The 10,893-nt window shown below is 53.6% G+C and overlaps 2 protein-coding genes across 2 annotated transcripts; one reads left to right on the forward strand and one right to left on the reverse strand.

The window, feature by feature from the left end:
- Positions 1-2,120: 2,120 nt before the first annotated feature.
- Positions 2,121-7,462, reverse strand: LOC34624096 (dnaJ protein ERDJ3A). Its single transcript, XM_026333873.1, has 12 exons — positions 7,315-7,462; positions 6,923-6,999; positions 6,651-6,737; positions 6,437-6,546; positions 5,466-5,823; positions 4,878-5,002; positions 4,581-4,692; positions 4,170-4,457; positions 3,327-3,410; positions 2,833-2,970; positions 2,497-2,583; positions 2,121-2,264 (listed from the first exon to the last, which is right to left on the reverse strand). Exons 1-12 carry the CDS (start codon positions 7,460-7,462, stop codon positions 2,121-2,123), a joined length of 1,758 nt encoding a protein of 585 aa, XP_026189658.1.
- Positions 7,463-8,446: 984 nt separating this feature from the next.
- Positions 8,447-10,885, forward strand: LOC34624097 (protein sister of odd and bowel; the record flags this gene model as incomplete). Its single annotated transcript, XM_026333874.1, has 5 exons — positions 8,447-9,602; positions 9,811-9,857; positions 9,981-10,066; positions 10,433-10,691; positions 10,826-10,885. Coding segments are annotated over exons 1-5 (1,608 nt in total), but the record flags the coding sequence as incomplete, so codon positions are not given.
- Between the last annotated feature and the right edge of the window lie 8 nt (positions 10,886-10,893).

Here is a 10,893-nt window from a genome sequence, read left to right on the forward strand (position 1 = left end):
GTCTGGAAGGCTGCCGTCGCACGGCACACCCGACGAGACCTACGCGCAAATTAGTTGGCTCGCCCTCCTTGTACTATTTGTCCCTTGCATTTCTTTTTTGAACCGAAACGCGTCTAATCGTGGATGCGCATCTCCTTGAATCTAAGCCGCCGCGAGCCTTAGAGCCGGCTCTCCACGCCGCAAAACATCTTTCGGAGGGACGAACGAGAAACCAACACGACAAGCTCTGCAGGCGGCGAGCGAGCACAGTCTTTAGACGGCTCGCAGATTATGGGCATACGAGTCGCTCCTGTCTCTCGAGACGGCGGCTTGCGCGAGAGAGATGCACAGGTTAAGAAATCCCACTTGCGCCTTAATTTCGAAGTGCTAATTCTGCACGAAACTCAGGCTCCCTTGTTCGTCTAGACAAGGAAGGAGATCCTTTGCGCGAGGAAGGGCGACCAGAGAGGCCCTATGCTGCAAATACCATACCACCTTTGCCCCTTCCTACTGCACATCTCGCTTAAAAATGCCCCCTCTCTCTTCTTGGTGAAAGCTGCTCAACAAAGAGGGGGGCTGAGCCTTCTAGGCTTGCAGAGGGGCAGCAGCGCTCTCACTTGACAGCAAGGCGAGCGAAAGGAACTTGACTGGCATCCCCCCTTCCTTGCTGCCTCCAAATGCGCCCTGTGAGCCGCCTCGAAAGAGCTCTCAAAGAAGCGCTGTTTCGTGCTTAGGCATTTAGAGGAGGGGCACGAGGATTTTAAGCCACCTGGAAAACATAAACGGGGAGACACCTCCTCCAGTGCTAAGAGTACGACGGCGGAGGGCCTCAATACTGCGGTTAAGGCGGAAGGCGACGTATGCTGAGGCAAAGCAACGCATGGCTACCGACTAACCTCGAAAAATCGAAATTTTTCCAGTGCCTCTCCAATATCCCCCGATATTGCCAAGTCCATGTGGAGCATGTGCGTCGTCCAGATGCAGCCTAAAAGCTCTAGAGTTTACGATTATACCTCGAGAGTCGCCAGGGAATGTCGCTAGAAATCTAGAGATCTCCTTTGTGCCGCTGCTCCTAGGGCAGTGCAGCTAGCTGCTACCTGGCTGCTCTGAAGAGCAATACTCAAGCCGTTTTCCCCCCTCGCACTAGTGATCGCTCAGAGCCACCACCTCTGGCTTGCAGCCACCACGCCGCTCGACAGCTAGCGCGGGCACGCTAAAGACTGGCAGCTCCTCGCCTTTTTGCCAGTAGCCAAAGCCACGGAGTTGTCACGCACAGTGAAGGCGGAAGGCGTCTTGGCGAGCAAGCAGATGCTGACTTGCGTCTCTTCTACATGGTAGCACTTGAGAGGGCCCCCGTGGACGGCCGCTCACCGCATGCTCTCTGGCTCTCTGCCAAGCTCTCCGCTGCCTCTTTGCCCTCCCCGACTAGCTGCCTAAGTAGGAGCTTCAGGGGGGGATATCCTGTAAACGGCGATACCATGCTCGTACAAGCGACTGCCAGAGAGTGCCTTACAAGAAAGGCCTCTCGCATTCGTGTTTTGCTGCGCCAGAACGAGGCGCCTGTAGTCTTTCTGAACGGCAGCATATCCCTCCGGCCTTCTTATCGCTAGTCGTGCTTCTTGGCTGCGGTCGAGGCGGAAGGGATGCAGGTTAGCTTGATGGGAAACTAAGGCAGCCATTAGAAAAAGCAATCATCAGCCAAGGGGTCTAGCCCTCTTTTCCAACTGCCCCTAGAGCCTCAATTTCGCTCCAACTCTAGGGCCTCTTTTTATCTCTCGCCGCCTTTTAGCTCTCGTGTCTCTCTCCCTGTCTCTCTCCCTGTCTGTTTCTCTCTCTCTGTCTGTTTCTCTCTCTCTGTCTCTTTGTCTCTCTCTGTCTCTCGCTCTCTCTCCACTGGTAAATGGTGGCGAAATAGGGCGCTGCTCGCACTGTTCTGTGCGCCGTTGGCGCGGTCTACGGTGTATATACACTGGAAAGAGACCAAACGCGTGTTAAGCGACAAGGGAGTTGTTCTGTAGGTATAGAGTCCGGCCGCAGCAGCCAATGCTGTCTGCAAGCAGGAGAGAAGATGTTCATTGGAAAAAATGCACCCTTTTGGCCCCGTATGTTGTAAACCATTCTTTTCCCCTCCGAAGTGGTAGTTACAGCTCGTCGTGATCTGAAGGATGGCTGCCCATTCCGCTCAGCATCGGAGGCTTCCGGAGCTTCTCTGGAAGCTGCAGTCCCCCAATAACTCTGTCAACGAACTGCTCTATCGCCGTCTTCGTCAAGGGCGGAGGAAGCGCCTGCATGTTGGCAGCAGAAACACGGCAGTGCACACATGCACTGCTGGCAATGATCCCCCCAACCGTATGGAGACGCGGAGACAGAGGCAGCAGGAGGCATCCACAGAATCGCGTCCCTAAAAACACGAGGCAGCGACTCGACGACTGCGCCAGTTTCAAAAGCGACGCGACAAAAGTTCCTCATCGACGCTTCCACAGAACGCGCGTGGTGTACAGACACCGCAAGACTGACCAGATAGCGCTGCCTCTTTGGCCTGTAGGCAACGAGAAGCTCGGCTTTGCTGCCGGGAGCGAACCCAAAGGCCGCCGCAAACTCGGGCTGAACACAAATATGTGCATGCATGCAAGAGAAAATACACAATGCGCGGCAGCTAGGCAGGAGTCTAGCGGCGACAGCAGAGAGGGCTGTACAGACAGCATGGCTCGTCGACGAGACTGGCACACAAGGGAGGCCGATCTGTGCTTTTTCGAGAGGATCGGTTTCAGGGCATATATATATATATATATATATATATATATATATATATATATATATATATATATATATATATATATATGTAATAGACACCTGTTTGTCGGCAGTTATGTACACCAGCTTGACGGGATCTGTCTTGTACTTTTCGGCAAGCTCCTTAAGGGCACTGTACGACTCGCGAGCTGCACCCCACGCCGCTGTCTTTGAGGGCAGCAGCAGAATGAAACAAAACTGCGAATGGCGAGCACCTCACACCCCGCAGGCTGCCAACCGTGCAAAGCGAGAAAGATAGGGGAAAAACAAACGAACAACAAACGCATGCATGCATGCACAGAGCGCGTCTGTCGATGCGCTGTTTCTTTTCAAGGTCAAAAGGCGCACAGCACTCACAAAAAAAAGGCAGCACAGCACAGCACGGGCAGGCACGATGCTCGCTTGCTCACATGCAGGCAGAAAGGCACAAAGATCCTCTACCAAAAACCCCACACCTGTGTCTTGAGGACCTCCCTTGCCATACGCGCATGCTGGGTAGACACAAGAGATGCATCACTAGCCAAACGCCTATCTGCACTTCCAACCAAGCTTACTTGGGTATCCTGAGGCATGCATTCTCCTGCTCGCATTCGGCGAGAAGTCAGAGCATGCAGCGGAGTTACACGCGGTAAAAGTGCCTGCAGCAAGCGGAGAAGAAAACAGATGAGAGAAAGAGCAGTAGGGAAAAAACCAATGCTCACAAGGATACACACGGCGGCATGCACGGCTTTTAATAATAGTCATACACCTGTGGAATAAGCCTCGATGTCTAAAGATCTAGCTGTATCTCGAGGGCATTCAGACACACGTAGACAGATCCACAGGGTTACGCATTGAGAAACTTGCAGAGGTCAGCCACACGGGCAGACACACAAATGCAGGCAGCACGCGATATGTGCATGCATATGTATGGAGGCAAGGAGGGGTGAATATGTAGGCGTGCATGCAGGTCTGGGCGATATTTATGTCTATGTATGTATGCGTGTGTGAATGCATACACACATACATGTGCATATATATATACACAAGCGCATGTAAAAAACGCGCATGCAGCACTCGGCGAAAGCAGCTACGCAAGCTGCGCCCTGTGTCCATACACCAGAGGACGGCAAGGCAGCAGCTGCTGCCTATGCAGGGGGGTGGGGTGTTTGCTGCTACATCCACCGCAAGGAAAGGCCAGCAGCGCTTCTTCGAGGCAGTCTAGAGCGGTGCAGTTGCAGCAGTCGCTTCATCCGTCTCAAATCTATCTGTAGAGTGCAGACTTTGAGGAGCCAGTGGTCACTAGCATCCCCCCGAAGACGACAACAAACAAAAGGAGCGACAAAGCCCCCAAGGAAAACAAAGAGAGGGGAACGAAGCGAGGCGCAGACAGAGCAGCAGACTGCTTCGTGCCTTACGTGGTTCGACACCGAGGCTAACAACGAGATAAACTGCTGCGCTTCGAGACTGCGAACTTTCCTCCAATCCCCTTGAAGTGTATCAATGTCTGTGAGCGCAACGAGACTGGGAACGTCCAGATACGTCACTGAGTGCCCCCCGTTCATGGCTGTAGGTTCCGTGAAATAAGTCGCAATCAAGTCTTTCTCCGAGGGATACACGATTCCAATATCCAGCTTCTGCTTGAAAAGAAAGCCTCCCAAATACCACTCCGGAGGAGCAGGCTTCTTTCGCGAGAACAAAACGACCTGAAGCAAGCACAAGCACCCCCACGCTTTGCCAATGCATGCGTGTTTCGCCGGACGACGCCATGAAGCAAGAAAATCGTCTCAAACCCTCCTTTTTCATACCCGCAAAAAACAACCCCCTACCTTTGTTTTCGTGGGGTTGCGAGTAAGCCAGTCCTCCATGTTTTCCAGCGTAAGGGCTGTGTGGTGCGTAGCCACTCGCTCGCCGATAAAATTCAGAATCGCTTCAAACTTCCTGTGTCGCACACATAGGATGCGCCCTCATGGAGAGGCGATATCAGGACCAGCTAGCCGCGAAAATCTTGCAAACACAAACACACACCCTCCCGCCTGCCCTGCATCTTGCAAAAGGCTCCTCTTGAAAGACAAAGGGCGTCCCAGGAGACACCTCAAATTCAAAAAAAAGAAAATCCAACGCACTTCTTCCCTGTATACAGCATAGGCTCCGCGGATTTATCTGCTTCGAAGAAGAAGATGGACGGGTATCGCTTGCCCTTGCGACAGAGGGGTAGCTGCTTGTGATTTCGGCAATTTATCGCCGCAAACTGCAAACATACAAATAAATATATATATATACATGCATGTACATGTATAGATATGTATATATATATTATACGTACAACAATTCATACATATACACATATGTATATATGTATGTATGTATGCATATATGTGTACACACATATACGCATATATATACATGTATACATATATGCATATATATACATGTATACATATATGCACATATATACATGTATACATATATGCACATATATGCATGTATACATATAGAACAAGGGACTGCCAGGTCCCTAGAGCTTGTAGAGCTCCAACAAGAAGAGAGAAAAGCTTGAAGTTGAGGAGCGACTGTGTCAAATGGCCAAAGGCGGTTGTTTGCACGCAACCAGCATCACGTTTCGACGCCCTCGTCTGTCTCACGTGTCTTTCTGCATGCTGTCAAAGCCTCGCTACAGGTGTCTCTCCTCCCTCTCGAAGTCGCAGCCTTACCGGAATAACGCCCTCAAGCTTCTGCGCCGCGGTCAAGTACTCCATCTTGAAAGCTCTGCACGGCTCGCAGTGGGGGTTGTAGATCTCCACAAGGAGCAGATGGTCTCTTTCGCCAATGAAACGCTCATAGTTTTGCGGATTCAGCTCTTTCACCAAAGGCGCATCATCATAGAGATTTGAATCCAAATCTTGCTCCTTCTTTTGCTGCTGCGGAGGCTGGAAATCCTGGAAGCCAAAGTTACGCAAATACTCTGGCATTTCGCCACTGAATTTGAATTTCGTTCGCTGCTGCTCGCCTCTGCCCGAGCGGCGTTGCCCCCCCCCCCCGCCTCCTCCAAAGCCAGCACCAAACAAATTTCTGAATCGCAAAACCCCCCCACATCCTACAGCACACCATTCTGGGAATCGAGAAGATCGGGAACCACACACACATACCCAAAAAAACACGCGACACGAAGCAAGCCCCCCCCAGACCCCTCCCTTCTTCTTTCCTCATGCCAAAATCAACGTCCACCAGAAATTGAACTATTTTAGGGAGGACAAGACACTTGGCACCCGTAGAACCAACGTATGTAGCTGCATCTCCGTTCCTACAGAGGCACTTCAAACAGACACTCATTACCCTCAAGTCGCAACCCTTCAGTAGGCTGCTGTAGGAGGAAAACGCTTCTCAATTCAAGAACGCGTCCATTTGGGATATATATATATATAAACACATGTAAATATATATACATGTAAATATATATATGTATGTAAATATATATATATATATATATATCTATATGTATATGGAACTATACAACATCTATGTAAATATATATATATATGTAAATATATATATATATATATATGTAAATATATATATATATATATCTATGTAAATGTATACAATATATCTATGTAAATATATCTATGTACATGTGTAAGTATATATATATATATGTATATGTATATGTATGTAGGTGTCTCACACGAATTCGTTGAATGGGAAGGAGCCGCCAGGTGTTGCCCCCGACGTTCCTGACAGGCCCTCTTCGCCGAAAGCATCGTATTTTTTTCGCTGCTCGGGGTCGCTTAGAACCTGTTCACATGTAACAAAACACGCATTAGACCCTTGGTTGGTTGCAAAGCCTTCGACGCTGTATCTTGCGAAAAGGGGGAAGCTGAATCGCGTCGAAAGCGAACCTCGTGAGCCTTGACGACGTCCATGAACTCCTTTTCCTTCCCAGGGTTGACATCGGGGTGCAGCTTCTTTGCAAGCTTGCGGTAAGCCTGCAAAGGCGAAAGAGCAGCCATATTATGACAAGATTCCAGGCCTTGTTGACGTCGGAAACACGCAAAGCCTCGCGCAGTGGGGCCCGTCAGGTTGCATGCAGCAGCCCTATTGGCTCGGGAGAGCTCCACGCATGCCGCACGCCCACCTTGTCAATGGCGCGAGAACTTGCATTCCGGCGGACGCCTAGGAGCTTGTAGTAATCCTTCGACCGAGGCGCTGCGCAGGCAGAATCTCGAACAGCGAAGGTGCAAGCGCAGACTATCAGCACTGACGCGCTGGTGTTGTAGGCACAAAGAGGCGTCTGCGTCCGCCTTATCGACTACCCCACGAGTCAACAGCGAGGGGAACGGCTCCTGCACTCCGCAGCGAGAGTGGGGAGGCGGGGCACCTCGTTTCAAGTGCCTGGCACGCATAGCAGCTCCAAACAAGAGGACCAACACGGGGGAAGCAGCACGGGCATATCCCCGACAAATGGCTAGGAATTAAAAGGCCGTATTCACCTGCAAAAGCTCCAAAAATCCACCTATGGGGGTCGTCGCAGCCTCCCGCAGTGGAGGGGGGCACACCTCCTGCAGCATTCGAGGAAGGAGTGCTGCTCTTCCTGCAAGGAGTCAGAGGGGGGCCAAGTAGCAGGAGCAGCACTGCTGGCAGAAGCGGCACGATCTTCAGCACTAGCCGCCGAAGCCGCGAACCTCTTTCCGCGGGGAGCATCAGCAGACATCAAAGAGCGCGATGTTGCCGTTAAAATTTCGCTGGCGTCGCTGCAGCTGAAAGGAAATGCGCGGCGGAAAAAAGCAGAAGCAACCCGACAGGCAAACGCGCAGCAACAGCGAGGCCAGAGGCTCTCCAGCAGTTGGCAGATGCGCTACTGCACCTGCTCCGTCTCCTGAGCCGTTTTTCAGAGGCTTCAGCGCGTCCGCTGAGAGGCACAAGCGAGGCGGAGGACGTGCCTGTGACGCAGCCCAGGCAGCAGCAGCGCGCAGAGCTGTCAACGCTGATGCTGCCAGTACCCCCACAGCGACAAAATTCGCTTTGAAGTCAAATACGTGGAAAAGAATGCCAATAAGGGGACTCTACAACGGAGCCAAGGGAGCGCCGCCGGAACGGCTGCTGCTGTGGCTGCTGCTCATGAGTTCAGCTTCGGGTGTCTCGTTGTGTTGGTCGTGAGGTTCAAAGTTCGGGATTGGGAATTTGAATTTGTCCGCGAAACTAACAATGGAGTAGCGAGAAAAAAAAGCAGACACTGCAAGTCGCTTAGGCAGCCGCAAAGCGTCATCGTGCAAGCGCTGGCTGCGATTCGTCGTACTCTCCGGTGTATGGACAGCCCAGCCCCAAGCGCTTTCATGGCGAGGGCCCCTACGCTGGTAACCCCCCTGGAAAGCGGATAATCAACCCGCTTATAGCACTTTATAGGATCTAATTCTCACAGGCTGCTCCGTCTTCGTCTTCCAGTATCCCGAGAGAAGCCTCGCTGCACTTGTCCCCGTGCCTCGAAACGCCCTCCTCCCGCAGTAAGGGTTCCCAAAGATCCCCCGCTAGTACCTCTTTTCCCGGAGCCTTCTTATCCTGCTGTCCTCTCCACAAGCGTAGGCGCTACTTCTGGGGATCCGAAGACGGCTTGCCGTTGTCGTGGCAGTCCGAAACGCATGCAGCGCCGGCAAGAGCTGAGGCTGCTTCTGCTGCTGATGCAGCCTCCTCGTCAGGAATGGCAGCGGCTCAAACGCATGAAACAGCGGTAGTGTTAGCAGAGGAGGCTTCTTCTTGCTGCTGGCGCTGTAAGCTGCGACAGACCGGGTGTACAGACATTCGCCGCTATGAACTCTTTGGGGAAGGTGCTCCCTTCCGGCATGGCCCTCCTGGCCAGAAACTCGAAGTAGAGGTGTCTGCGGAGAGCTCAGCAGGTTCTGAGCTTCTTCCTGGCGGTGTTGCTGGAAGCTCCTGCTTCGATGTAGAAGTAAATCTCTGTCGGTGCAGCAGCAGCAGCAGGCGGAGCACCCTCAGAGCAGTGGACGGCGTTGTTGAACCTGGAACCTTTGCATGCACTAGGTCGTCGTATTCTGATTGCGCGGAGTGCAAGGGACTATGCTGGCTTGACTGCGGCGGAGGGCCTGGGGGGGGGGCCCCCCTGTGTCTGCGCGACTTGCTGGGGGGGGCCCCCGATGGCAAGGGTTCAAAGGAGCTGCCACTGCATGCAGTCGCCCTTGGGCGTGTGCTGCTCATTGCAGTCCTTAGAGGCGGATCTCCGGACGCTTTCTTGCAGCAGTACTGCCATCCTCCTGCCGACTTGGCAGCAGCAGCAGCAGCAGCAGCAGCAGCAGCAGGAGGCAGCCCTTACCGGCTTACTCTGGAGGGAAGTGCTCTCTGGACAGCTCTTACCCGTCCCTATTTCCACCAGCTGCTATCAGTTTGCCTGCCCAGCTGTCTATCCAGCACCTTCGCCCTTGCTGATGCATCTGCTGCAGCATCTGCAGCCGACTCAGCAGCAGCAATGCGCAGCGTCATTCCACTGCATGCATTCGTGAAGATTCAGCTTCTCTTGGCACTCCTGCGCTGCAGCACAGCTTGTCTGGCGAGCTTCCACGCTAAGCAGCAGCCTCATGATCGGCAGCTAGCGGCAGACGCGTCGTTTCCAGACTGGGCTCCCCCAGAGGCGTGTGGCTTGCACGCCTTTGTGCGTTGTGCTGTCCATGAGGGGGCCCCCTGCGGCGCTTCATGGGGGCCCCCCGGCGCGGCAGAACCGTCTCAAAAGGAGGACAGAGCTGCTTCGCAGGCAGCAGCAGCTGCTTCGACTTCTCGGGGAGGCGCTTGCTTGGGGTTGCTCAAGGGCCTCTCCTGCGAGCTGCGCTGTTTGCTCGTAACCGGTAAGAAAAAGCCCTTCAACGCTTCCTCTTAGATCCTCGGGAGAGTCTTTGACTGGCTGCGCTTTTGCTCATGAGCACCCAGGCATCGCTCACCCCCCCCCTTTCCTCCGCTCCCTCTCGGGGGCATGCAGACAGCTCGAGAGAGTTCCCTCCAGCGCATGCACGGACTGGATCTAGCGGCGTGGCTTTCTGGTGCATGCTGGCTCAGGGCGCTACACGAAGTTCAGCCGAGCTCTTAGCCAAGCGGAGTGGTGCGTTGATGGGCAAAGAAAGGTAAGCAGGCATGCCTGTTTGTGGGTGCTCCGGGAGAGCTGCTTTCCGGCTAAATCGTCGAGGCTTCCGTCTGGGGTCTGTAAACGCTGCGTTTGTCGCTTTCAGCTAAACATGTCGGTAGAGGAGGCCCTTGGAATACCGTTGCAACGCCTTTTTGGAGCTCAAAGCTTCAAATTTATGGCTGCAGGGAGGTGAGCGTAAGCTTTTTGCGTAAGCCTTTGGCCTCGTGTGAGGTCGCCTTTCTTCTTTGAGCTGCTGCTGCTGCTGCTCCTCCTACTGCAGCTTCTCCTCCTCTTTTTTCTCTTCCCCCACTGCCGTCTGCTCTGCTGGCTCCTGCGCCAGACGCGTTGTGCTGCGTCCCTTCCTTAAACACGCTGTTTCTCTCTACCCCTGCTGCCGTGTCTGTACTCTGGAAACAGTCGCAAGTTCTATTGGTCGCTGCTGTTGGTCGCTGCTGTTGGTCGCTGCTGTTGCTGCTGCTGCTGCAGGGAAGACGCAGACGTTCGCATGTTGGGTGAGGGCCGTCCTTTTGCGGTTTTTCTGGAGCACTGCGAGAGAAATCCTAGCGACTTCTTAAGAGCTCTTCGCATGGACTGCTGCAGCAACAGCAGCAATAGCGGCAATAGCGGCAATAACAAGAGCAGCAAGAGCAGCTTGTCGGAAGAGGGGGTCTTGGCTGGAGCCTCCCTTGGCATTCCTGCTTCTCCCCGCAAGCGCTGTCGAAGGGAAGCAGCAGTTTCTTTGTCGAGGAGCACGACTGCAAGCGATGCTTGCGACGCTATTGGAACGCTGCTGCGGAGTTTACCGCAGTCGGAGGCTCTCAGCAGCCGCTTGCTCCCCTTCTGTTTTAGGGGCCCCCGTTGCAGTCGCACGCAAATCGCCGAGGCCTTGCAGCAGCAGCAGCAGCAGCAGCAGCAGCAGCAGCAGCAGCAGCAGCAGCAGCAGCAGCAGCAGCAGCAGCAGCAGCAGCAGCAGCAGCAGCAGCAGCAGCAGCAGCAGCAGCAGCAGCAGCAGCAGC

Source organism: Cyclospora cayetanensis, unplaced genomic scaffold (genome assembly GCF_002999335.1).
Source record: "Cyclospora cayetanensis isolate NF1_C8 unplaced genomic scaffold, CcayRef3 CcayRef3_contig_312, whole genome shotgun sequence".
NCBI lineage: Eukaryota > Apicomplexa > Conoidasida > Eucoccidiorida > Eimeriidae > Cyclospora > Cyclospora cayetanensis.

Excerpts from the sequence above, each read along its gene's own strand:
- LOC34624096 (XM_026333873.1), bottom strand. The coding sequence starts at position 7,462 with ATGTCTGCTGATGCTCCCCGCGGAAAGAGGTTCGCGGCTTCGGCGGCT. Across the intron at positions 5,824-6,436 it reads TTCCCATTCAACGAATTCGT|AAATTTGTTTGGTGCTGGCT; the intron begins GTGAGACACCTA and ends TTTGCGATTCAG. Across the intron at positions 4,693-4,877 it reads ATGCTGTATACAGGGAAGAA|GAAGTTTGAAGCGATTCTGA; the intron begins GTGCGTTGGATT and ends TGTGCGACACAG.